The 27474-nt window shown below is 48.3% G+C and overlaps 1 protein-coding gene across 2 annotated transcripts; it reads left to right on the forward strand.

The window, feature by feature from the left end:
- Nucleotides 1–9073: 9073 nt before the first annotated feature.
- Nucleotides 9074–25633, forward strand: PELP1 (proline, glutamate and leucine rich protein 1). 2 transcript variants are annotated; one of them, XR_014473635.1, is made up of 18 exons: nt 9074–9286; nt 10888–10955; nt 11068–11173; nt 13041–13190; nt 13273–13344; nt 13443–13502; nt 13902–14052; nt 14338–14467; nt 14598–14685; nt 14846–14934; nt 15942–16064; nt 17381–17531; nt 17622–17748; nt 18475–18530; nt 21735–21941; nt 22020–23345; nt 24507–24876; nt 25089–25633. XR_014473635.1 is itself a non-coding variant. In XM_083185422.1 (17 exons), the coding sequence occupies exons 1-17, from the start codon at nt 9131–9133 to the stop codon at nt 24591–24593; spliced, it is 3147 nt and encodes a 1048-aa protein (XP_083041548.1). In that variant the 5' UTR covers nt 9074–9130; the 3' UTR covers nt 24594–25633. The 2 variants fall into 2 exon arrangements, 1 of the variants encoding a protein (XP_083041548.1); XM_083185422.1 differs by having other exon boundaries at nt 24507–25633.
- Nucleotides 25634–27474: the final 1841 nt, after the last annotated feature.

Here is a 27474-nt window from a genome sequence, read left to right on the forward strand (position 1 = left end):
CTGCACTCCCTGCGCAGGCTGCTCAATCAAGTCAGACTCAGCCGTCACAGCCTGCACTGAATCTGCAGCAGCTGTGATGGCTGTCACGAGAGGGGAGCAGTGCCGCGGATCGCCCCTGCGCGCGACATCTGACAGTGGGGACCCCCCAGCTGTCCGCTGCCCAGGCGCTCCCAGTCCCCGCTGTAACAGTGCACTAGTGTGTGCTGCTGCGCCTGCTATTTAAGATTCACATATCCCGCTGGACCGCGCTAGCCAATAGGCGCTCGCGGTCCAGCAGCCACCAGTTGATTGGCTGCTGGACCGCAAGCGCCTATTGGCTGGCGGTCCAGAGGGAGACGTGAATTTTAAATAGCATCACGTCTCCCGCACACAGCGAGCCGCGGTGGGAGCTAGCGGGGGAGATGGAGCGGGCGAGCTGGCGGTGCTGGGACGGCTCCGGCGCCAGGATAGCTTCCATCGCCCGGAGCTGGTGCTCCACCGGCACCGCCCTCGCTACGCCTCTGCCGCCACCGCCCTGATCCCCCTGCCCGGATCCCCCAGCGAGGGTGAGCGGATTCCCGGACCCCGGCCACCATCTTTCCCATTGGGCTGGGCCGGGGGCCCCTAGGTCCTAGGGCCCCCGGGCAACTGCCCATCGTGCCCAATGGGAAAGACGGCACTGGATGCGGCCGCATCACAGCGGGAACTCCTGCAAGGCTTGTGTGCAGCTGGGTGCTCGAGCGTGACGGGTGAGCGCACAGCCGTACACAGGGGACGGGAGCCACAGCAGCATAACACCGTTTATCAGTTATATGGCCACCCTGCTGATAGGGGCCGTCGTGTCAACCAGGACCAGCCCTCACAGATTTCATTTTGTGCCCCCATTGCACATTAATCAATAGAAATAAATAAAATAAAAATAGTTGTAATTTGAGCCTCTGGACTTGCCCTCCCAGGCTAAAAGTTGCCAGCCAGTCCCTGCTGCCGGTGCTCCGACAGGGGGGTGAGCGCAAAGAAGCCCCTTGTGGGGTCACTGTGCTCGCCATACTGCAGGCTCCTTGGCTCGCCACAGGTTCTATTCTCCCTCTATGGGGGTCGTGGGCGTCCACAAGGGAGAATAGCCCCTGTCAGTCGGGATCCCAACTGTCGGGCATTTAAACAGTCGGGATTCTGATCTCGGAGTACTGACCATAGGAATCCTGACTGTTGGACTGTCATCTGGCACCCGTTGGTTATAGACTAATGGTTGCCATGCTAATTGCCTTGTTGCCATCATTACACACAATTACCAATCAAATGGCTCGTTGCCATAGTTGCTGGCAATTGAAGGGTAAATAACACTGGTTGCCATGGTTATGAGCCATTTCTAGACAATTGCCACTAGTTGCTAAAGTTATGGATTGTTGCTATGCAAGAGTTACTAATTGCCATAGTTACAGATAAATTATAGGCTAACACAGGGCTGGGCAATTGCGGCCCTCCAGATGTTGAGGAACTACACATCCCAGCATGCCTTGCATCAGTTTCAGCATGGCCACATAGCAAAACTAATGCAAAGCATCCTGGGATGTGTAGTTCCTCAACCTCTGGAGGGCTGCAATTGCCCAGCCCTGGGCTAACAGCATTGGTTGCTATGGTTAGGAAATAGTTAACATTTGTGCATTATTACACACCTGTTAATGGACCAAAGACTTTTCTGGTTTCCATGATTATGGGCCATTGATATTTATTTATTTATTAGCAGTTTCTTATATAGCGCAGACAGATTCCGCAGCGCTTTACAGCCCCAGTGGAGCTTACACTCTATATTCCCTACCACATGTACACGCACACACAGACAATCTAGGGTTAATTTTGTTGGGAACCAATTAGCCTACCAGTATATTTTTGGAATGTGGGAGGAAACCGGAGAACCCGGAGGAAACCCGCGCAAGCACATGGAGAATATACAAACTCGTTCCAAAAAAGAGGGTTATTACCCCAAAAAGCGCAGATGAATAAGCTACAGCAGCTCTATGATAGACACCAAGTGTTCTGCCAAAACAAACACTCAAGAGGGTGACAATTTATACAATAGTGAGATCGGTGAGAACATATAGCGCTACCCTTATATGTTTAAAAAATATGTATTATAACTTATGTTGAAGAAAAGGTCCAGAAATAGTTCAACGTTTTCTGAGAAACCTGAAAAGACAATAAATGATATCCCCTTGTCCCAATTCAATGGGTTTTTGTGGAGATCGGGGTATATCAACAAATTTTTATTTGTACAGGAGGGATGCAGTTACAATCCCGGCGGTCGGGATCCCGGCATTCAGAATCCCGACTTCCGGAATCCTGACCGCCGAAATGCCGACACATTCTCCCTCTGTGGGTGTCCACGACACCCTTGGAGGGAGAATAAATTAGTGTGCCGAGCGTAGCGAGGCACCGGGCCCGCTGCGTGGCGAGCGTAGCGAGCCCGCAAGGGGGGGCGATCCACGTCCCCCCCTTGTCGGCATTTCGGCTGTCGGGATTCCGGCGGCGGGATTCTGAACGCCGGGATCCCGACCGCCGGGATTCAATACTGAATCCGTACAGGACACTCACAATGTTAGTAGTAAAAAAGCATATATTCACATATCTCTGTGGCAAAACTGCAAACATCCATCCACCAAGGTCCAGGACTCTGTTGTTTTTGAAGGAGGTTCCAGGCACCGGTATCCCCAGTCCTCATGCGTCCGGAATCAATGGAGGGTCGCCGCTCAGCCACAAGAAGTTCACAGCATGTTTCACACTTGATGCATTTCGGACTCCTTTGTCCTTCTTCAGAAGTGTGACACATGCTAATAGAGGCAGTCCTTATATCCCCAGTCCAATCCTAAACATTCAGACCCCATTGGTGCTTCCTAAATAACACAACTGTAATCCTGTTGTGTGTTCATATGCCGGCTAATTCTAATTACCGGAAGTTGTGGTGCGCGTCACTTCCGCCAGGACCTCCGTGGTCATTGTGACGCGGCTGCCAGGTCCTGGCTTCTAGTTACTCTTCCACCGGAAGTGACGCTCCCGCTTGGTGGTAGTCATGACAACCGAAACTCGGCGAAATTACATTACATAGAGGCCGTTGTTCCTTGCTGCATCCGCCATTTTTTTGAAGCCACAACAGGTTTATTCAGGTTGAACCATTTCTGTCCATGTCCATAAATAATATCTAAAAAGTAATTTATCAGATAAAAACAATAATCAGACATATGGGGATATACAACAATAAAATCTAATATAATTCACATAATAAAATTGGTTTACATAAAAGCTGTTTTAAGATCTGCAAGGAGTGACACTAAAAATTTGAATGTGTCACTCTTTACAGTTCTGCGCATTAAACAGGACCCGCACCTATGAAAACCTTTGGTACGAATGCTTTGTCTCGGTTCTTCTTCAATGCTACTTTTCACTAATTCGTCCGTAAGAGAGGGTGCTCTCCGATATATAAAATTTGGACGCTCAGGAATATGGTTAGTAAGGATTGGGTCCTGTAAAAGTAATTTCCAATTATTTTTAAAAATCTTTTCAATGCTTTTAAAAGAGGAGCGATATTGTGATATGAAAGACCACTTAAATTTCTCACTGGGATCCTTTTTTGGTTTCTCAACTAAAGAACCACGAATGCTGAATAAGCAATGAGAGAGCATAAACCCCTGATGGGTTCCCCAGGTTACGCTGGAAGGTCAGCTGACATGCAAATAGGATGGGCACAAGGCCTATCAGAGCAGTGGGAGGGTGCAGACAGGGAAGAAAAGGAATATGCTTACAGGAAGTCCTTCCTCTGTCTGGAAAAGCCCCACCCACCCTTCCCTATTTCTTCTCTCTTAGGCGGCGGTAAAGAACGGTCATCCTTGTAAGATCTTGAGGTGTGTGTGTAGATAGTGGGGTGTCGCTCTCCCCTGACATCTATGGTCATCGGCCATGCTTCCGCCCGGGGGGTGGTCACCACTAGCACGAGTGGATGACCGGGGAGAGTGATCACCAGCGATGGTGTGTATGGTAAACATCTTTAACCCCACTTTCCTATAGTGATCTTTGGTGCCGCCACCATTATATATATAGTTTAGTTTAATTGTCAAAATAAATTGACATTCATTTTGAAACGCCAGCACTTGTGTCTGTGTCTTTTTTATTAGATAAGTTTAGTTATAAAGGTTTAGGTTAAGTTTATGGTGAGTTGAAAGGTGTAGACCTGGGGGATACCTGATGGGGAGTTTAAAGGTCTGCTCTCTCTATTCTTTGGAGTTTGTCTTTTGCTTTTCCAAGTGTTGATGGCTCATATCCTTTGCTGACAAATCTTTCAGTTAATTCTTGTATTTGATTGTCACAAACAGTATTGTCACTACAGTTTTTTTTATGCTCGCAAACTGACTTAAGGGAATTCCCTCCAGCCCGTTTGCATGGTGTTCACTCAAACGCTCGATAAAACCATTTGAATCCGAAAACATTTAGTGCATACTTGGTTTTCGTCAATATAAATTAATAAATCTAAAAAGGATAATTCAGTTTGACTAACATTAAAAACCAATTTGATAGAACGGTCATAAATATTAAGTTGCTGGCAAAAGACATCCAATTCAGTTTTGGAACCACTCCAAATAAATAAGACATCGTCTATAAAACGTTGCCAGGATACCAGGTTCGCCCTCAGGTTGCCCCCAGTCCAAATCTGTTCCTCCTCCCAATGCGCCATGAACAGATTGGCATAACTAGGGGCGAACCTGGTACCCATAGCTGTTCCGACTATTTGTAGATAAAAATTACCATTAAAAACAAAGTAATTATTATCAAGTATAAAATTGATACCATCAATAATAAAAGCTTGTAAAATAGGAGACAGGTCCGATTGAGTTAAAAAGAATGAGATGGTGTTTACAGCAGTGTAGCTAAGTGCCATGGTGCCCGGAGCAAGGGCATATTTTGCGCCCCCCCCTCCCCCTCCTGGTAATGAATTGGGGGCGTGGCTAACATGTGTTGGCATGTTACATTTGAAATATATAAGACACTGTAACGGAATCTGCTGCGCTATATAAGACACTGTAACGGAATCTGCGGCACTATATAAAACACTGTAACGGAATCTGCTGCGCTATATAAGACTCTGTAACGGAATCTGCTGCGCTATATAAGACACTGTAACGGAATCTGCTGCACTATATAAAACACTGTAACGGAATCTGCTGCGCTATATAAGACTCTGTAACAGAATCTGCTGCGCTATATAAGACACTGTATCGGAATCTGCTGCGCTATATAAGACACTGTAACAGAATCTGCTGCGCTATATAAGACTCTGTAACGGAATCTGCTGCGCTATATAAGACACGGTAACGGAATCTGCTGCGCTATATAAGACACTGTAACGTCTAGGCAGCCTAGTGATGATAACACCACCACATTATCCTGTGTCTCTTACTCCTGTATTTGGGGGAACACTTACTTTAATTAAAGGACAGAGATTTGTAGCTTCCTCCCCTCACTTTCCCTCCTCCCTCCCATCTGTGTGCACTCATCAGCGGCAATAACGGGGGGTCAGCTGATGTGTGTGCACAAGTCAAAGGTTAAAGATAAAACTTTACAGTTACGGAGGGAGACGCTGGCTGGGGTATGGGTAAAATCCGGAATCGGATAAGACACCGGAATGCCGGACTGGACATCAAACTCTGCATTCCGGAGCTTGTAGTATCCGGTCCGGGGGTGTCCTGTCCGGGGGTGCTCCATCTGATGGGGCTGCTCTCGCACCTGTCACCTGGGAGAGGAGAGGGGGGAGAATACAGCCTCACCGCATGGTCCGGGGGTGTAATAAAAACTGGAACGGTCCAGACCACACGGGGAGGCTGTAATCTCCCCTTCCCCATGTCCCTGGTGTGAGCAATCACAGGCATCCCCCCGGACAAGACACCACCCGCATGGGACACCCCTCGGACCAGACACTATAAGCTCCGGAATGCAGAGTTTGATGTCTGGTCCGGCGTTCCGGTGTCTTATCCGGGTCCGGTTTTTACTTAGTCCCCGCTGGCTGTCCCGTCCGAGCTGGCAGGTGAGAAGTGCCAGACGCAAGCTGCTTCTCCGGCACTGTGAGCCTCTGATCCTCTGTCTGCAGCCCCGGAGAACACAAGCAGCCTGCACCAGCGTCATGCCCATGTCTGTGCTCGGACCTGCAGCCCTGTCTGATCTCTCAAGCAGCGTCCAGCAACAGACATCAGGCTGTAGTAACGCTGAGTGACAGGACCAGCAGCTAGGCGCCGGGCAGGGCAGCCGCCGGCACACGCTGCCCGCCATTAGTGTAGCAGGAGATCATTTGCGGAGGGGGGGCGGGCCGGCGGCGCCATTCCACCAATCTGCGCCCGGAGCATGAGCTCCGGTGGCTCCGCCCTCCCTACGCCTCTGGGTGTTTATACCTTTTTCCTTGTCTATAATTGTATACAGTGTGCTTACATCAGCACTGACTAAAAACATCCCTTCATCCCATTAGATTTCCGAAATTTTTCTTAGCACATCACCGGTATCTTTTAAAAAGGCTCTTGTTTTACGTACTAGGGGTTGTAAATAAAAATCAATAAAAGCAGATAAATTGGAGGTAATACTGTTACAACCCGATATAATCGGCCTTCCCGGAGGGTGCGTGGGGTTTTTGTGTATCTTTGGTAAGATATACATGGTTGGTGTGGAGGGATTTTTAATATTTATAAAATCAAATTCTTTTTTTATTTAAAACCTTGTCTTCCAATGCTTTTTGTGTTAATATTAAAAGTGCTTTTTTCTATTTTTATCGTCGGATCGGATTTCAATTTCTTATCAGTTTTGTTCATTAAAACCACTGACCCCCCTTTATCAGCAGGCTTTATTATCAGCTCTGAATCTTCTTTCAGAGACTTAACTGCCAACATTTCTTTTTCTGTAAGATTACGTTTATTCTTTTTGTATTTACTCTTTCCCTTATCTTGTTCTGTATTGAACAACTTCTCAACCTCATCACAGATGACTTTGCTGAAGCAGTCTATACAGCTGCCTTTAGCTTGAGTGTGATAGAATGTAGAGGGGGGTCTAAAGTGCGTAGTGCTATCCTGAGATAATGGTGTCCCCCCATCCTTATTAAGGAAAAATCTCTTCACAGTTAGCTTTCTAATAAACTTTTGTATGTCCAAATAAATATCAAAAGACTCTGGTTGATGGGGTGAGGGGGCATATTTTAATCCTTTCATAAGGATCTTTTCCTCATATACATTTAATTCCCTTTTACTCAGATTAAAGATGTTCACCTCCTTATCCCTATGTGGGGAGTGGTCTGATACAAGATTTACAGCTACGATTGGTTGTTTTACCTTTTTATATTTTTTCTTTCCACCTATTTTTCCTCTAATTGTTTTGATTTTTCTTTTTAATTTGTTTTTTTTTTTGGGATAGTTTCTCCATTGGGTTCTTTTCGGGGTCCTTGGATCCCACCGAAAAGGGGCTTGATAAGGTGTTGATGGTCTTTCTTCATCATACGATAGGGGGGAGTATTTGTTTGACAGAGGTATTCTGGTGCGCAACGGGTCCATTGCTCCACTCGTCCTACCTCCTGATCTCCACCTTTCTCGATTTTGATTGGGTTCAAACCTCCTAAAAAACGGTTTAGCATTCTGCCATCTATTTGGATTTTGATGTTTATATTCGTAAGCTGGTCTGTTCTTTTTAAACGGTGTGATCCTTACAGGATCAGGTTTAGCTTCTATCCTCTTAGTTGGTTTGTAGACATTCTTAATAATAGTAATGGGGTCTGAATGTTTAGGATTGGACTGGGGATATAACGACTGCCTCTATTAGCATGTGTCACACTTCTGAAGAAGGACAAAGGAGTCCGAAATGCATCAAGTGTGTTACATGCTGTGAACTTCTTGTGGCTGAGCGGCGACCCTCCATTGATTCCGGACGCATGAGGACTGGGGATACCGGTGCCTGGAACCTCCTTTAAAAACAACAGAGTCCCGGACCTTGGTGGATGGACGTTTGCAGTTTTGCCACAGAGATATGTGAATATATGCTTTTTTACTACTAACATTGTGAGTGTCCTGTTCAAATAAAAATTTGTGTTTAAACTTGGGTACTGCACAATGGTCTGTCTTTGTTGATTGACCCCGATCTCCACAAAAACCCATTGAATTGGGACAAGGGGATATCATTTATTGTCTTTTCAGGTTTCTCAGAAAATGTTGAAATATTTCTGGACCTTTTCTTCAACATAATTTATGATATATATATATTTTTAAACATATAAGGGTAGCGCTATATGTTCTCACTGATCTCACTATTGTAAGAATATACAAACTCTGCACAGTTTGGGCCATGGTGGGAATAGAACCCATGACCTCAGCGCTGAGGCAGTAATGCTAACCATTACACCATCCGTGCTGCCCCATGGTAGGACCTCTCAGACACAGAGGGTGACATCCATATAAGGGCCAACTTGTGCACCACACACAACATAACACAACTTGTGCACCACACACAACTAGGCCTTATAAAGCCTGGACTAAAAGCAGCCATGATAACAAATAACAACATTAATAAACAGAATATATATAAATATGTCCTTTCTAGGACCATAGGTTGCCATGTTTACTTTCTGTTGCTATGTAAGGTTCACTGGGTGCCATGGTTAATGCCCGTTGCTAAGAATCACTGGTCGCTATGGTTTCTACTTGTTGCCATGTAAGGATTACTGGTTGCCACGGTAGCTGCTTGCTGCTATATTAAAATCCTTTGTTGCCATGGTAACTGCTTGTTGCTTTGCAAGGGTCACTGATTGCCATGGTTACTGCTGGTTGCTATGTAGGGATCACGGGTTGCCATGGTTAGTGCTCATTGCTATGCGAGGATCATGGGTTGCCATGGCTAGTACTTGTTGCTATGCAAGGTTCACTGGTTGCCATGGTTACTGCTAGTTGCTATGTGGGGGGGAATCACTGGTTACCATAGTTACTGATGGTTGCTATGTGAGGCTTCCTGGTGGCTAGGTACCCGTTGCTATGGGAGCATATTACTGCGCCGCTATATCCCGTACAATTAAGGAGGCGGCTGAGGGTTCCCCTGTTGCTATGGATGCAGCGGCGCTCTGGTGACGTCACGGCTGCGCTAGGAGATGACGTGCGCTGGCGGGAGGAAGATGGCGGCGCTGTGTGTCGGGGTGCGGATGATGGAGGCGGCGGTGACCGGGCTGCTGGAGCAGGACCTGACGGAGGGGGAGCTGCGGGAGACGGTTCGCGGGTTGCGGGAGCACGGCGCGCTGCGGGGGGAGGTGAGAGCTCGGGGTATGGGGAGGCTGCCATTGTGTGTGTCCTGGCCGTCTCTCCCGTACATGTGTCATGGCTGCCCTCACATGTCATTCCTGTCACTCTCCTGTTTGCTACATGTGTACCCTGCCAATTGCTACGCGCCTGTCCTGGCTGTCGCCTGTGCTGCGCGCCTGTCCTGGCTGTCGCCTGTGCTGCGCGCCTGTCCTGGCTGTCGCCTGTGCTGCGCGCCTGTCCTGGCTGTCGCCTGTCCAGGCTGTCGCCTGTGCTGCGCGCCTGTCCTGTCTGTCGCCTGTGCTGCGCGCCTGTGCTGCGCGCCTGTGCTGCGCGCCTGTGCTGGCTGTCGCCTGTGCTGCGCGCCTGTCCTGGCTGTCGCCTGTGCTGCGCGCCTGTCCTGGCTGTCGCCTGTGCTGCGGACCGGACCTGGCTGTCGCCTGTGCTGCGCGCCTTTCCTGCGCGCTTGTCCTGGCTGTCGCCTGTGCTGCACGCTGGTCCTGGCTGTCGCCTGTGCTGCGGACCGGACCTGGCTGTCGCCTGTGCTGCGCGTCGCCTGTGCTGGCTGTCGCCTGTGCTGCGGACCGGACCTGGCTGTCGCCTGTGCTGCGCGCCTGTCCTGCGCGCTGGTCCTGGCTGTCGCCTGTGCTGCGCACGCCTTTCCTTATCCAGTGTTGTCATAGTGGCAGCTTATTGCTAGGAAAATTGCACTGGTTGCTATGGTTACAGGCTATTGAAACTACTCCTATAGTGTGTAGCCCATGGACCCAAGTAAATTTCTTATGTTCTGCTTAGTGAACTTGGCAAGATGGGGACCCGATGCCAGGAAATTTTAATTTGTATCGAAAGGACAGGGCTAAGATTACACAAATTGCATAAGTTTAGTCCTGCACCCTCCCCATGGCCCCATGTTGCTGTCACGGCTGCCTGCTGCTGTCCCGTGCCCAATGAGTCTACCCTGCCTATCTTGTGCCCTATGAGCTTGCCCTGCCTGTCGCTGTGTGTTTCTCATGGCTCCCCTTACATGCATTGTATATGCGCTGACAGACTGTAAACAATCAGACCGCGTATTGTATAGTGACCTCACTGCATACATGACCGTTTCCCAGTCTGTTCAGTATATTACCCCTTGTCCCAGTCCAAACCTATTCAGTGATGGTTTTGCCACTCCAAATATGTTGTCTTTCATTACTGCCCCTGCGGGATGTACGGGGCACTCTTGGCAGTGTCGTGGCTGTGAAATCTGTGTAATCACCCCACACGTGTGACCCCGAATATCTCCTATCACTATTACCTACACTGACACCCTGTGTATAGCTGTGGGTGTGATCATTTCATTGGGTCTCCTGGAGCATCTGCACGTGGCGCTCCTTGCCTTTTATACAATGTAGTGCATGCATCTGTCATTTCCCACAGATGACCATGTGACCATGATATTGTACGTAGAGAATCCTTTCACACGTGTCAACCAGTGAAACCTGTAGCAGTGAACTCATCTTTTGGTTATCACACAAAGACAGATTTCCGTGTCCCATTGTCTGTTATCTGTATTTGCACCTGGTATTATGTCGGTAATGGCTGATGTATCAATTCTTTGTAATTATTATTATAGGGTTCATCAGCGTCACTTTCCTGCATTCTCCGGAGCTGTAACGAGCGTCTGCTGTCTCCTGCCTCACGGTATGTGGTCTCTGCTTTTCTTCCATTTATACATCTATATTTGGGGGCACTTATAATCTGGTTTGTGTTTTTGACGCACTGCTCTTGTCTTTTTCCTGCTGATATGTTTCAGGGTTGAGGGATTATCCCTCCTGTCTCTGGTTGTGGAGGAGTCCCCCACAGACGTGTTTCAGCAGCACTGCGTGTCCTGGATCCGTAGCGTCCTGCAGGTCATACAGGTGAGGGGAGGGCTGGTTATATTGCACACTGATTTGGAACGTTGCCTCTGAGAGTCTGTTCCTGGCAGGATGACTCATTGTGCTTGATGGTTATCGAAACCCTCTGTGAGCATGTGACTGCAGACCCAAGTGCCCGATGTCCGCTGCCACCTCTTCCATCGTGTAATTACAGCCAGGCAAATACCTGTGATACCACTACAACAGTGCTCCCTTTGTGCTGGCTTATGACTGAGCCTGATTCATTTCACTAAAAGTATATGTTGGAATACTGCGGATGTCTGAACATAGAATGTGATGGCAGATAAGAACCACTTGGCCCATCTAGTCTGCCACTTTTTTAAACATGTTACCTCAAACCATATTTGATCATTATTTTGTTTGTAAGGATATCAATATGCCTATCCCAAGCATGTGTAAATTGTGCTACTGTATTTGCGTCTACCACCTCTGTTGGGAGGCTATTCCACTTATCTACTACTCTTTCTGTGAAGTAATTCTTCCTCAAATTTCCCCTGAATCTTCCTCCCTCTAGTTTCAGTGCATGTCCTCATGTTCTGCTGCTCCTCTTCCTGTGAAGAATGTCTCCCACCTGTACCTTGTTAAAGCCCTTGATATATGTGAACGTTTCAATCATGTCCCCTCTTTCCCTTCTCTGCTCTAAAGTATACATATTAAGATCTTTCAGTCTTTCCTGGTACGTTTTGTGATGTAGGCCATGCACCATTTTAGTTGCCCTTCTTTGTACAGTCTCTAATGTATTTATATCCTTCTGGAGATATGGCCTCCAGAACTGAACACAATACTCTAGGTGAGGTCGTACCAATGACCTATACAGTGGCATTATTACTTCTTTCTACTGCTGATACCTCTCCCTATGCAACCAAGCATCTGACTTGCCTTCTTCATAACTTTGTTACATTCCCTACCTGCCTTTAAGTCCCCTGAAATAGTGACACCTAGACCCCTCTCCCTCTGTAGTTTCCATTATAGTGCCATTTATACTATATTTAGTCTTTGGATTTTTGAGACCCAAGTGCATGATTTGCATTTTTTGGCATTGAACTGTAGTTGCCATGCTCTTGACCATTCCTCATATCTACCTAGATCATCAATCATTTGTTTTACCCCTCCTGGTGTGTCTACCCTGTTGCATACCTTTGTGTCATCTGCAAAAAGGCACATTTTACCCTCCATTCCATTTGCAATATCACCAATAAAGATAGTAAAAAGCACTGGTCCAAGTACAGATCCCTGGGGTACTCCACTTGTAACCTTTCCCTCCTTTGACTGTACTCCGTTTACTACAACTCTCTGTTTTCTGTCCTGCAACCACGCTCTTATCCATTCATCTATCTTAGAATCCAATCCCAAGCTTTCAAGTTTATTTAACAGTCTGTGATGTGGGACAGTGTCAAAAGCCTTACTAAAGTCTAGATAAGCTACATCTACAGCCCCACCTTGATCTATTACTTTAGTCACCCAGTCAAAAAAGTCAATAAGATTTGTTTGACATGATCTTCCCCCAGTAAACACATGCTGTTTCGGATCCTGTAAATTGCTGGTTTTGAGATATTCTGCAACTCTTTGTTTTAGAGTATTTCCATCAGTTTCCCTACTACTGATGTAAGGCTCATCAGGTAGAATGTTGGTCATTAAGCTGTCACTTAGTACTAGTGGGGTGATTCAGGTTGGTTTGCGATGCATATCTTCCTCACCTGCAGTTCACATGGTTTTGTCCATTAGCAAACTAAGTGTGCTTTGCAAACCAACCTGAATCACCCCATAGGTTTCGTATGAGCCCACTACAGCTGTGTAACAGGGTCCTATGCATCACCTCATGTTGGTTGTCTCCTCTGCTCCTCTACAGTCCCAGGACCCTCCCAGGGTGATCAGCTTGGCTGTGTTTGTGGTACGCTCCCTCCTCGCCCATTCATCTGCATTGCCTGAATTATCCCGGGAAATCTCCACCAATCACATCCCAGGACTGCTCACCTCCCTCCTGGGCCTCAGACGCCAGGTAAGACTGCAGAAGGTGTAAATCATGCACCGTTGGTTATACAGCCCGGTAACTGGCTCATTAACATACTTCTCTCCTGTAGTGTCTGATACCTGCGCTGGAAGGCATCCGGTCCTGTCTGATATCTTATCCTCGGGCTTGTGGCTCTCTGCGGGTATTGTATCACTGAATGACTCTCTGCTACCCTAATCTGCGCCAGTGTTATTGTGCTGTGTCTTTCCACGCTCTCCCACTGACCTGTGTCTCCTGCAGGGGAAGCTCACTGCGTTCTTCTTGAGTCTCCTGGATGAAGAAAATGTGCAAGCTCAGGAGGTGAGCGCAATCTTCAGTGAGCATCAAGCGTATGTGTCATTCCCAAAACTCTTTTATAGGGCACTATGAAGGAAAAAAAAACTTTATTAAAAACACATTTATTAACATACCTCAGGCTAACCGTCCGATCCTCCATCCCTCCAGCGTTTGTGCAGGACTCCACCGAATCTGCTGCCCTAGTAACAACATAAATAAGAACATCCATACTGTGTTTTAGGCAGTAGCGAAGTATGTCCGAGATGGCTCTTCTGTGTGTTTTATTATAGGCCTTTACAAACATATCCATACCCCCCGCCCCACACCCCTCTCCTCTGCACAAAGTTTATAAGAGGCACTGTTCTTAACATGGAAACGCATCTTTTTTCTGTAAGGCAGTAACATGATTGTCTCTGTCACCAGCTGGCCTGCCAGTGCTTCTCCCTCCTGCCATCTCTGGGATCTGGCTTCTCGCAGGGGGTCAAACACACAGAGAACTGGGAGCGTCAGATGCAGAGCGTCCTTTGTTCTCTACACGCAGTCTTCCAGCAGCTGTACCAGTCAGCAGAGACCGGTGAGTACGGATACGCGGGTATTGCTCCTGATGGTAGGAATGTTGCACTGGAAAGCTGGGATGCCCAACCACCTCGATAGGGCCCCTTTGGTACCCAGTCAACCCAAGATTATTTAGGGTCGTAAACAGGTTGCTTTCTGCCAGTTGACTGCACTGGAGTGGTCATGTGACATGGTCATGTTTGATTGGTTTGGTCTGGAGGTCCAGCTAATTTGTAACCTGAAACACCACCCATATGCCATTGTATGTATTGTTACTTTTCCCGCTCTTTGGCCTTGTGCACAGATCCCACCCATTACGAGGGTCCTGGTACGGAGCTGGAGCTCCCAGTCCTGGAGGATGATGGCGCTTCTAGTTTCCTGCAGCTGGTGAGAAGGTTCACCGCCCTGGGACAATGTGTGCGCCTGCTAGTCAGGTACAGTTGCAGAAATGCATTTTGTTTTGGCTCCCTCCAAATATGGCTTGTTAATGACCTGTAACAAGATATCCCATGAGCCTCCCTTCCCCTCTACGTATTACATCCATGTGCCTATCGTGTGTTCTAGGGAACAGTTCCCGGCTCCGGTTCGGGTTCCCGTGTCCGACATCCTCAATCTGGTCTGCCGAGTGGCCAACTTGAACGCAAAGAACTTGGTGAGTCCCAGCAAAAGGTCCGGTAACTTCAGTGTGGGAGTCCGATCATGGCTTCCTTCGTGGGATGCGTCTCTCTCGTCATGGGCACGGCGTGTGGTTTATACTGTGAGCATGGCAGGCCCGTACGTCTGTAATCCTCCTGCTTTCTTCTGTCCCTCAGAGCTGGCAAGGAGAGGAGTCTCTGCAGCTGCTGCTGCTTCCGCAGATCCATAAGGCCACACTGGAGGTTCTGGAGTCCACAATCCTAGCGTGAGGGTTACTTACTGATCCGAATCCCGTGCTGTTGTGCGATGTAGGGGAACTTGCCCCACTTTAGAAATAAGTCAGTGCAAACAGACTTTTATTTGAGACGGAAAAGGCCGAAAAGGGGGTGGACGCTGATGTCATCATCGGGGTGGGGGGGGGGGGGGATTTGGGGGGCTCCCATAAAATGGTGGGCGTTCCCCCTGAGTGTGAAGCTCAACGAAGCCGTTGCCTCCCGGGGAATTTACATACCCCAAATATCAGGGAAAGGGCCTAAATCGGCCCCATTGTGTATGAGAGTCTGTCTGTATGAGGCTTGACCTGTACATGTGCGCGTGCCAGTGTGTATTTGTGAAAGGGGAGGCAGTTACCATGTGTGTGTGTGTGTGTGTGTGTGTGTGTGTGTGTGTGGGGGTTGGGGGGGTTGGGGTGAGGTACGGTCAGCCTGTACCTGTGTGAGATGGGGATGTGGTTGCTGTACAAACTCTAAAGGCCCCCATACATTAGGCCGACTTGTCCTTAGGACAAGTCGGACCCAATTCTCCTGTGAGCCACCTGTCAGCTCCCCGGGAGGCTCACATACAATTTGTCACTTGATGAGCCAAATTTACATGTGATAAATCGCTTGCGATTTACCACATGTAACGGGGAGCTGCGGACGGTGAGGGGCAGGGGGGGCGCCGGTGATCCTGGGATTTAGAAAATCTTATGTGCAGCCCATCCGACCTGCCGACTCCGATCCGATGCGCACGGGGCCACGCATCGGGTCGGAGGGCATGTCTCCATATGCAATTTGGTCCTATTTTTACGGCCCGATTCATCCGAATCGGGCAAAATCGTGCCCAAGTCGCATAGTGTATGGGGGCCTTAAGGATGAGGGGCATGGATGTCCTGTGTCTCTGCGAGAAGAGACCGTGATCTATGTGGGTGAGCGAGGACTAGAGCATGTGGCTGTACAGGAGTAGGTTGCCTTGTTACGTACCTTGAACGTTTCTGTATATTCCCCACCACAGGTGTGGTCCTCGTCTTCTGCCGTTCTCTACTGTGATCTGCAGATTATTTCCTCAGCTTCTCAGCTCCTGGTCATCGGTGAGAGGTGGAGGTGGTGTCACAGCTGGGCAGGAGAGGCCCTACAGGTGGGTACAGGTGCAGAGACAGAGGAATGGTATAGACCAGGGCTGGCCAGACCTCGATATGTACTGACTGGTCACATTTCCCAAACCACCCAGCTAGTGCACAGGTGCAGTTATTACTAACTCACATTATCCAGACCACTTAGCTGGGGCGCTGGTGCAGTGATTACTAATGTTCACATATCCCACACCCCCTAGCTGGCGCACAGGTGCAGTCATTACTGTCACATATCCCTGACCCCTTAGCTGAGTTTTAAGAGCTATGTTGTAATAAGTTTCCAATATTGGACACCACAACCATATCACAAAGAGTGACCTAAACCACTGGCACATATAGTAAATGCCAACTGCAGTATCTCAACATAAAACAAACTTTATACATCTTCTCCAGGACTGTCCACTAGATGGCGCACCCACACAAGATTTAAATACCGCACTGAAGCAGCAGATTCCCAACTATCCACAAGAGGGCATACAGTGGAAGATGGGTACTTGTTTCCTAGCACGGCACCCACGATATTCAGTCGTATGGCATTGTATTTATTGTATTGCATCGCATGCCATATACCCGCATGCGATGCGATTTAATATTGTATAAGCACCCTAATGGGTTTTTTCAATGTTAAATGGTCCCCCTATACGATTTTTTATTGTTTAAGCAATGGGTGCTTACAATGTTAAATGCAACCCCACTATCAACGCCAACCCGAAGCGTGGCGACCCCGCGAGGGGTGGCGGTACGCGTCCTCCGACCTTTTCACACCCCCACTATCCACGTTGGCGTGGAGTTGACTTTAAATAGTGTGGCGAGCGTAGCGAGGCGAGCGGACGCGGATTACTTTACATGTATTCCGCTTCCCCTTGCGGGGCTCGCCACGCTTCGGGCTCGGTGGCTCGCTGCGCTCACCACACTATCTAAGATCAACTCTACGGCAACGTGGATAGTGGGGGTATGAAAAGGTCGGAGGACGCATACCGCCGCCCCTCGCGGGCTCGCTGCGCTCGCCACGCTTCGGGTTGGCGTTGATAGTGGGGGTGCTTTTAACATTGTAAGCACCCATTACGGTGATAAACATCCAGCCAATCAGCTTCTTACTGACTTTTTTTCAAGCACAGCCTGTAACACGGCAGTTAGCAAGTGATTGGCTAAACGTTTATCTCTCTTTTATTACCCTTGCATTTATATCTTGTTAAGGCTTAATACATCTGCCCCAGTGAGTGGGGAGACTGGAATTTGTTTTATGACAAGGGAAGGTAAAATATAATAGCGTTTTCTCTAGAAATTCTGACTATCTTCTGGTTGTTCCGGTTTGGCACAGCTCGCTCCGGGCGCTGGTGTATCGTACTCTAGAACGATGGGTGACTGTGTGCGGGGGGTCTTCTGGGATCTTACAAGGCATGTCCCACCATTCTGACATCTTACTGGTCCATCTGACGAGTGATGTCACGCCCCCAACTGAAAGCCTAAAGGTGAGCAGAACTGACCCTACATCTGGATCCATTATGCTTCCTTCTCCATTCGCCCCTTACACACCCGTGTGTCTCTCTGTTTCCCCCCAGATATCTGGGTTTGTGCAGATTGGAGCCAAGAAACAGAAAGTTTCGGAAGTTGGGAATGGTGACTTTCAGAGCCACCGGAAGAGAGAAGCCACCGCCAACACGGAGCTGTGCACTGCAGCCCTGCGTGGTAAGGAGTCTGTCTGCATGTACAGAGACCGCCTTCCTGTCACCCTGCTGGGGGAGGGGCAGGCTCATAGCTCCCTTCTGTCTGTGTCACCCTGCAGGGGGAGGGGCCGGCTCATAGCTCCCTTCTCTCTGTGTCACCCTGCAGGGGGAGGGGCCGGCTCATAGCTCCCTTCTCTCTGTGTCACCCTGCAGGGGGAGGGGCAGGCTCATAGCTCCCTTCTGTCTGTCACCCTGCAGGGCGAGGGGCAGGCTCATAGCTCCCTTCTGTCTATGTCACCCTGCAGGGGGAGGGGCAGGCTCATAGCTCCCTTCTGTCTGTGTCACCCTGCAGGGGGAGGGACAGGCGCATAGCTCCCTTCTGTCTGTGTCACCCTGCAGGGGGAGGGACAGGCGCATAGCTCCCTTCTGTCTGTCACCCTGCAGGGGGAGAGGCAGGCTCATAGCTCCCTTTTGTCTGTGTCACCCTGCAGGGGGAGGGGCAGGCACTTAGCTCCCTTCTGTCTGGGTCACCCTGCAGGGGGAGGGGCAGGCTCATAGCTCCCTTCTGTTTGGAGAGGAGGAGCTTCTGTCTGTCACTATGTCACCCTGGCGTAAGGAGGGTGGCTGAATTACTCTTAATGCCCCCTCCTGTCTGTATTGCCTAGTGGTAGGAATGACCAGGACTTGTCACCCTGTGTGGGGTGGTATTAATGCCCAATTTTTCATGTCTTCCTCTCTCTCCCCCTAGCGCTGTGCGCCATTGTCCTGTATGGAGGATCGTTAATCAAAGAAGACACGCATCGGGTAAGTGTGTGTGTGTTTGTGCATCTGCGGTATAAGGTGCATGTGTGTTACATTGTCCTCCATAAAAATCTCTAATGGTATTGTACGGTCGCACTTTAGGAATATATTTCCTAAAAAAGATGCAAAGTTATCTTACAGCTCGTGGTAATAAAATACAGTCATTATGAGATAAAGGCTCGATAACGCTCAACTGAGAAACCGTCCTGTATTCCATGTAGTAATTGGTGAACACACACACACACACACACCGATATTCCTGCACCCTCGGTTCTCCTTGGGAGGAGAGACACCTGCATTCCTATAGTGAAAGATGTCTCTGACCGTACATGCTAAAATGATCTAAATGAAACAAATGGTGCAAATATTGAATAGAATAAAACATTTATTGGACACAATGTCCTATTCTTATATAAAGTACATGTTCTGTAACGTCATTGACCTGCGGTAGGTCAGGGATGATGCTAGCTCACACCCTCAGGTGTTTGGTAGGGGGCGATGGCATGGTAGAAGTTCAAAACGTGTACCAAATCAATTTGAGTGGAGTACCAATATTCAAAAAGGGCAAACTTTAGATCTGTAATCTTAACCTCAATTGTGTGGAAATCATTTGAGGGAAGTTTTAAGACATAAGATCCAGGACTATCTGAAGAGGCATAGGATAATAAGTGGAAACCAGCATGGGTTTGTTCCAAAATCGCTTGTGCCAAACTAAGCTTTTACGAGGAGGTCAGCAAGAACTGGGTAATTGGGAATGCATTCGACATAGTCTACCTGGATTTTTGCAAAGGCCTTTTATACCACACCACACAAGAGCTTGAAAAACAAAATGGAGGAGGTGGGGCTAAAAATCTGTAGCTGGATAAAGGGGCTGGCTGCAGGATAGACAACAGAGTGGTAGTAAATGGAGAATTTTCCGGTTGGATACCAGTACTGAGTGGGAGTACCACAGGGATCGGTGCATGGGCCTCTTCTATTTTACTTATACTTGTATTCATCTTTGTGGATGACACAAAACGGTACTTGTGTAGTTGCACGGCGCCACAGCGCGTCGACGTGGATAGTGGGGGTATGAAAAGGTCGTAGGACACGTACCGCCGCCCCTCGCTGGCTCGCTGCGCTCGCCACGCTTCGGGTTGACGTGGAATTAACAAGGTGGACAGCTGTTATGTCGACTAGTGTCATTGTGAACAGGTTTAGGAGTGTTTTGCACAGTGTACCCCTACACCCTACCAAATTCAGACGCATTAGCGACTGAATCCAAATAACCCCCTTCTTAGTGGCTTGCAAGGACTCGGGATTCAGACGCTAAAGCGTCACAATTGTAGCGTGTACATTACGCTACGCTGATAGCGTAGCGCTGCAATGAGAACAGCTAGAGACGCACACGCTATGCTGGTAACGTAGCGCTGAGAACAACTAGGATAACAGCTAGAGCGGCACGCGCACAGTTAAACAGAGACTCTGGCAGGCTGCCAAGTTTCTGAAACAGACTGCGCGCGGTGGCGCCGTGAAACTACAAGTACCCACAAAACTGTGTTGGGTGATTAGTACGGATAAGGATGTCTCCATGTTACAAAGAGATCTAAATAAACTAGATGAGTGGGAACAAGCCGTTCAATGTGGACAAATGTAAGGTTATGCATCTCGGGAGGCAGAGGCAATGTGCTACAGATCATTTTAAACTATGTAGAATTGGGTATAAAGCAGATTCAGAAAAGGACCTAGGAGTCCAAATAGTTAATAAGCTGGGGTGCAGTACACCGTGTCCGGTAGCAGCATAGAAGGCAGATGAGATACTAGCCTGTCTAAGAAGGGGCATGGAATCTAGGGATGTCGGTGCAATCTTACCATTGTACAGGGCACTTGTTAGACATCATCTAAAATTTGGAGTGCAATTTTGGGCTCCACACTACAAAAAAGACACTAGAACTGGAAAAAGTCCAGAGAAGGGCAGCAACCAAACTAACACAAGGGGATGCGGTCAAAATCCCGAATGGGTCATAATACCGACAAGGACAAAATCCCGACAAGGTCAAAATACCGACAGATAGAATGTACAGGTGAAACAGTCAACATGACTTTGTGTCGCGAGGTCGACATGGTTTTTTGACCCGACATGTGTCGACAGGTGGTATTTCATGCCCTACCATCCACTAGGGCGTGGTGGGAGAATAAAATAGTGCCCGAAGCTTTGCGAGCTGCGGTTCACTTCCAACTGTGCCCATGTCGACACTCGGGTCAAAAAACAGTGAAAAAAAACCATGACGACCTGTCGACACAAAGTCATGTTGACTGTTTCACCTGTACATTCTTAATATCTGTATTTTGACCTTGTCTGGATTTCATACCGAATCCAACACAAGGGATGGAGACCGTAAGCTAGGAGGACAGACTAGTAAAATTGGGAGTTTTAACTCAGAGACGCCTAAGGGGTGGCATGCTTAACCTGTACAAATATATTAAGGGAAATGACAAGGAACAGGACACAAAGGGATGCACTTACACTGGAGGAGAGAAGGTTTAGAACTCTTTATTTATATATTTATTACCAGTTATTTATAAAGCACACACACATATTCCGCAGCGCTTCACATCAGTCCCTGCCCCAGTGGAGCCTTACAATCTATATTCCCTGCCACATGTACACGCACACAGACATGCTAGGGTTAATTATTGTTGGGAGCCAATTCACCTACAATATTTTTGGATTGCGGGAGGAAACCGGAGTACCCCCATGCAAGCATGGGGAGACTATACAAACTCCGAACAGTTAGAGCCAAGGTGGGAATCAAACCCCTGACCTCAGTGCTGTGAGGCAGTAATGCTAACCATTACACCATCCGTACTGTCTAGAAAGGGCTTGTTTACAGTCCGGGCAATAAAAGTAAGGTGCTCTCTTTCATGTGAGGTGGAGTCGGCAGATACAATAACTTCATTTAAATCAAAGATAGGAAACTTGATGGACGGAACTCCTTCTTATTCTTTTTTCTTTTTTTTTTTTTTTTTTTTTTTTTTTTTTTTTTATATATATATAACCTAAACTACTATGTAACTATGGTACTCCCATCTGATAGGAGACTGAGTTGCTGGTGAACTTGGTGTGTTAATTGCTAGTCAAGTGAAGCTGGTCTTCTTTAGGGAGGGTATCCTATGAGCACTCCTATACAGGCCCGTTGTAAGTGACCTTGTGTCTTCTATCCCCAGCGCCTGCAGGAGCTCTCTATTCCCCTACTCATTCGTCTCCAGCAAGGTTCTGACCAGTGGGTCGGCCCCTACGCCAACAGTGACTGTCGAAAGCAACTTTATCGGCTGCTGCTGTCCCTGACGTTGACTCCCAGTCCCCGACTCACTGCCCCCCTGCACTGCGCCGTAAGGATCTTCAGAGTTGGGATGATGGAGGAGAGTTTGCAGGTAGGTCTGTGGTGGACGATGGTTTGTGGGAGATAAAGTTTGGATGCTTTTACTGCATTTGTTTCTTCCTCATCACAGGTCTCTATGTTCTGCACGGAGGCGCTGGCTGTTTGCCGAGTTATCATTCATCCCCGTGTGCCCACTCTCCAGCGCCCCCTTCCACAGCATGGGCCCCGTCCCCCTCTGCAGGCTGATGCGCCGAACCAGCGACTCCCTGCTCCTCCCCTGACCTTTCCTGCCCCGTCTCCAGCCAATCATCTTTCGGCCAGGACCACAGTTCCTATGCAGCCGATGGAGCCTCCGGTTGCCCCACCAGTGCCAACGCAACAGGAGATTTTCGGTGGAAAGATGCAACGACCAGTCTTTATCCACTACGAAAAAGAAGAGGCGTCCGATGTGGAGATCTCTTTGGAGAGTGATTCGGATGACAGTGTGGTAATTGTACCTGAAGGTCTTCTACAAAAGCCAACATCCAAACCTGAACCTTCTCCACCCTCTATCAAACCTCCGCCCGAAGAGGCCATGGAGCTTCCTGCTCCAGCTGTTCCCTCACCACCTGCAGCGGCTGTGCTGTCGCCACCACCTCCCGTCTGCCCTGGTCCCTCGCCTGGGCTGGCGCAACTGCCAATTGTTGCCGAATTGCCCCCTACTCTTCCACCACCACCTCCACCAGAAGGTGACATGGTAATTAACATCAACAGCACCGATGATGAAGAGGAGGAGGAGGAAGACGATGAGGAAGAAGGGATGTATGAGGAGGATGAGGATGAATTTTTCGATGAGGAGGATGAAGACCTAGAAGGGATGGATGAGGAGGAGGAAGAAGACTACTATGACGAAGAGGAATGCCTGACAGAAGATGAGGAAGAAGAGGAGGACTTGGAGGGTGAAGACGACGAAGATGAGGGAGAGGAAGAAGAGGGTTTAATACCGGAAGACATGCAAATGACTTCTAAACTGAAGGCCAGGCAGGATGCCCTGGAGGCAATGCTATCATCCATACACGAAGAGCACAAACCAGCAATGCACGAGGCAGAGGCTGAGGAAGGCCCCCCGTGTCTGTCACCGGTGGACGAGGAGGGTGCCGACACAGGTCTGCTGATGTTGGTAGAAAGTGAAGAACGGGAGCCTCAGGAGGAAGTGTCTGAGGACCGAGTCCCAGAGGCCGAGGACACAAACAGCCCGCCCCCGCCGCCGCCTCCTGTGCTGACGCCACCGCCAGCTTGTACTCCAGTTCCCTCTCAGGAAGAGGAGAGTGCAGTGCCAGATTCCGAAGCTTTGCCAGAGCCTGAATCACCCGAGATCACCGACGAGCTAGAGCAGGAGGAGGAAGAGATTAAAAGGCCAGAGGTGTTGGTAGAGGAAGAAGAGGAGGAGGATGAGGAGATCATTCCGGAACCAGAGGTGAGGGGGGATGGAGGGGTGAGAAAACAATAAGCATGAGGAGATTTTAAGGTGCTAAAGACCGAATAGAGGATTCACCTGCTTGTGCACAGGTAGAATAGGTTAACGTCGCACAGCATACGGGATGATTGTCCATAAGCCGTGTGCCTGTCTGTTCCCTATGAGTAATTTGGGCGCCCTCATGATTTCTCATAGTCTAAGTTGGGCATGTCCAAACTATGGCCCTCCAGCTGTTGGGAAACTACACCTCCCAGCATGCATTGCCATAGTTTTAGCATTCCCTAATGGCAAAACTGCGGCAATGCATGATGGGACTTGTAGATTCCCAACAGCTGGAGGGCCACAGTTTGGACATGATTGATTTAAGTGATTGCTTCCCTGACTGCCTTCGGATAAAACAGTTACAGAGCCACTTAGGGTGCTCCTGCCACTGGGGTTTAGCATACTGGAATGAGAGATGAAACCCACCAAGGACATCCTGTAAGCCAGGGAGAAACCAAATGTAACCCTTTATAAACAGAAGAGGCAAAAAGAGGGGGTAGGACTATCTTGGGCAACCCGCCTGATGCCAAAACAGTAATTGGTCCAGTGATCCCCTATCTTTGGGTGCATGTGGATGGCATTCCTACTATGTATAAACCTACCATTCATCATCAGCCTAGTCAGTAACCAAAGCTTGCAAATAACGGCTGTCCAGATATTGTGGGGTAAACTACACCTGAGCCACAATAACCATCGCAGGTGCAGAGGGGCACACATCATGGTTACATTAAAGTTTTCTGCTAGAGACAAAGTCATATAAATATAACTTGGGGGGGGGGGGGGGCACAGATCTGCATCCAAAATGGACGACGCAGGCAACACTAACTTTTAGGAAAACTATATTAAAGTAATAGGTTATTGGGTTAGATTTCATTTAATGACAAATGTCTGTGTTTCTCAAACCGGTCCTCATGTTCCATTTACAGTGCGTGTTTTCCAGATCATCTACCTGGAGCACAGGGGTGTTGCTGCCACAGTTGACCTGCAGGTGGTAGTAATTATTCCTGTATATAAAGTACCTCAGAAACACGCACTGTTAAGGTTCTATGAGGACAGAGTGTGAGAAATGCTGCCCTGCTAGATAAGTGGAGTTAATTCTGCTCTTTTTCCTCAACACAGGAAGAAATGCGCGACGCAGAGTCCATGTTGGCGGACTTTAACGACTGTCCACCGGATGATGACAAAGTCCTGGAACCTGTCACGTGACCCTCTACGTTCCCTAAAGTCCTGAATCCTTAAGCTCCTCTCATGACCTGTTTTCCCATTTTTGTATTTAACAAAAAAAAAAAGTGCCCTCTACCTTACACGACCATGTCCAGGAAAACGTACTGCGTACCACATCTCCGGGGTGCACGTCTCTGCCTCCTATGTATGATTTAGTATTTTTAAATTTTTCTGTAAAAGAGTCCACTTCTTAGTTTCAAATTTGGCTCCAAACTTGGATTTTTTTTTTATGTTGGTTGATGTGTGTGGTAATTATCGAAGGAGAGTTTTTGGTACTTATGTAATATCTGGGCTCCCGTTTTTCTTATGAGACCGCGTCCCCTCGCGGGGCTCGCTGCGCTCACCACGCTTCGGGCACGGTGGCTCGCTGCGCTCGCCACACTATATAAAATCAACTCCATGAGTAGTTGGATAGTAGGGGTATGAAAAAATGGGGTGCATTTAACATGGGAGCCCAGATAATACATAAGTACCGAGTTTTTTTGTTATGATGTTTTTTTTCCCTGTAATCTGTGAATGTTGGCGCTTTGACGATTTATATCGTAATGCACCGATTGGTCTGCCCCTGCCACACACAATGTAGCACTTCAACAAGCACATCATCAGCATAGTTTATGTGAGTAGTAACGCTTAAAAAATACACCCATTAGCAGCCATTTTGCATCCCTAAGCAACTGCCAGCCAGTCCTATTTGTCCCTCAAGGCTCAGTAATGTCACTAGTGTTTTTAATAAATGGTTAGGGAGCATTTATGCGTGTACTGCCATTGCACAAAATGGCTGCCTACTCTGTGGGAAAGCGGCCATCTTGGCTTTAGTTACTTGATCACAGCCATCATTGTCAGACAATGCAGTACATTGTGTGTCACATGCTATGTGACTGTATATTACCTCCCCATACATAATATTTCTACAGGAACACCCGGTTGCTCCTGTGTCCAAGTGTTACTTACTCGCATGTGATGTTCTTGTCTGATAATTTTGTTTTGGTGACTATTTTCACAATAAAATTGGTATTGGGAGAGCAGTCTGATTATTCACTGATTATCATAGGGGTATTGCTTGGTGTGTATGCAAGAGTTGTGTGAAAGTTATTTGTGGATGACAGTCTTGTGTGTGGGTCTAAAGTGTTTTTGTATTGGCTTCAACACCACACACAAGTGTGTCTGAGGTGTGTAGAGCCTGAGGGAATAGTGTGATCATGAGTAAATGTTTTGGGGAATTGAGTAATATTGTGTAAGAGATGACTGCAAGGAGATGCAGGTGCTCCAGAATGTCTTTGGGTGGGTTGGGGTGCAAGATGGACCAAAACCACCAAAATGAAGTGTTCTAAGATGGGGAGGAAGGAACATATTAAGGGGGAAGTGAGAAGGGATGGTCCCAAAAGAGAGACCAGCCCAGAGTAACTAGCCAACAGTGGTAACCTTAGATCAGGGCTGGGCAACACCGGCCCTCCAGATGTTAATGAACTACACATCCCAGGATGCTTTGCATTAGTTTTGCTATGTGGCCATGCTGAAACTGATGCAAGGCATGCTGGGATGTGTAGTTCATTAACATCTGGAGGGCCGGTGTTGCCCAGCCCTGCCTTAGATGGTACTTTGTTTATTGACTGGCACCTTTCAAATGATGACATCTATGGTGTTATGGGGGATGGTTGTGTAAGAAGACATGATGGAATGGTTTGCGAGGAGATCAGGAGGAAGTTGTGTGCAGGCACATGCTATGGTTGTGGGAGAAGATGGGGTAGTATTGTTATGGGGAATTTTGTAAGGAGATGGGGCTTGTTGTGGAAGGGGGGAAATGACGGGAGATCTGTATGGTGTGAGGAGACTGGCAGTGGAATGAGGAAGTGTGTGAGGAGAAGGGGTGGTATAGCAGATTGTTGTGTGAGGAGATGGGGTCATGGTGGTATGGCAGGTGGCTATGTGAGGAGAAGGGGTTGTGTGAGGAGATGGACAGGTGGTTTGAGGGGAGTGTTGTGTAAGGAGTCCTGGTGGTGGTACCATATGGCAGATGGATGTGTGAGGAGATGGACAGGTGGTTTGAGGGGAGTGTTGTGTTAGGAGTCCTGGTGGTGGTACCATATGGCAGATGGATGTGTGAGGAGATGGACAGGTGGTACGGTAGATGTTGTGTGAGAGGATGGGGTGGTGGTATTAGGGAGTGTTGTGTAAGGAGCTGTGGTGCTGATGTTATGGCAGATAGTTGTGCGAGGGGATGGAATCAGAGAAATTGAGCACATTTTCTGCAGTCTCTTTGTAATGGTACAGTCCCTGTGCAAGGGGTGCTGCAACTGATTATGGGAAGTGGCTGTCCCTGTGTATGGTTACAGAGGAGTAGGTGCTTACCGTGTGTGTGTGTAGGCATATGTGCTGTCCATGTGTACAGTGGAGGAGATGGTTATAGATAGGTGGGGTGCTATCCCAGCGTATGCTTACACTGGAGAGGTGATTTGTTGCCTGTGCATGGTTACAGTGGGGAGGTGATGCTTTGCCTGTGTATGAGTACAGAGGGGAGGTGATGCTTTCCTTGTGTATGGTTTTCTGCTGTATGGGTACAGTGGTGTAGTAATAATGTTCCTGTACATGGTTTGGGGGTTGGGGTGCTGTTCCTGTGTATGGGTACAGAGAGGAGGTGGTGCTGTCCCTGTTTATGGTTACAGTGGGGTGGAGGAGACGCTCTCTCAGTGTATGGGTACAGTGGTGTAGTAGTAATGTTCTTGTACATGGTTTGGGGGTTGGGGTGCTGTTCCTGTGTATGGGTACAGAGAGGAGGTGACACTGTCCCTGTTTATGGTTACAGTGGGGAGGAGGAGACGCTGTCTCAGTGTATGGGTACAGTGGGGAGGAGGAGACGCTGTCT

Source organism: Crinia signifera, chromosome 4 (genome assembly GCF_055691185.1).
Source record: "Crinia signifera chromosome 4, ASM5569118v1, whole genome shotgun sequence".
NCBI lineage: Eukaryota > Metazoa > Chordata > Amphibia > Anura > Myobatrachidae > Crinia > Crinia signifera.

Excerpts from the sequence above, each read along its gene's own strand:
- PELP1 (XM_083185422.1), top strand. The coding sequence starts at position 9,131 with ATGACGTGCGCTGGCGGGAGGAAGATGGCGGCGCTGTGTGTCGGGGTG. Across the intron at positions 9,287-10,887 it reads ACGGCGCGCTGCGGGGGGAG|GGTTCATCAGCGTCACTTTC; the intron begins GTGAGAGCTCGG and ends TTATTATTATAG. Across the intron at positions 13,503-13,901 it reads AAAATGTGCAAGCTCAGGAG|CTGGCCTGCCAGTGCTTCTC; the intron begins GTGAGCGCAATC and ends CTCTGTCACCAG.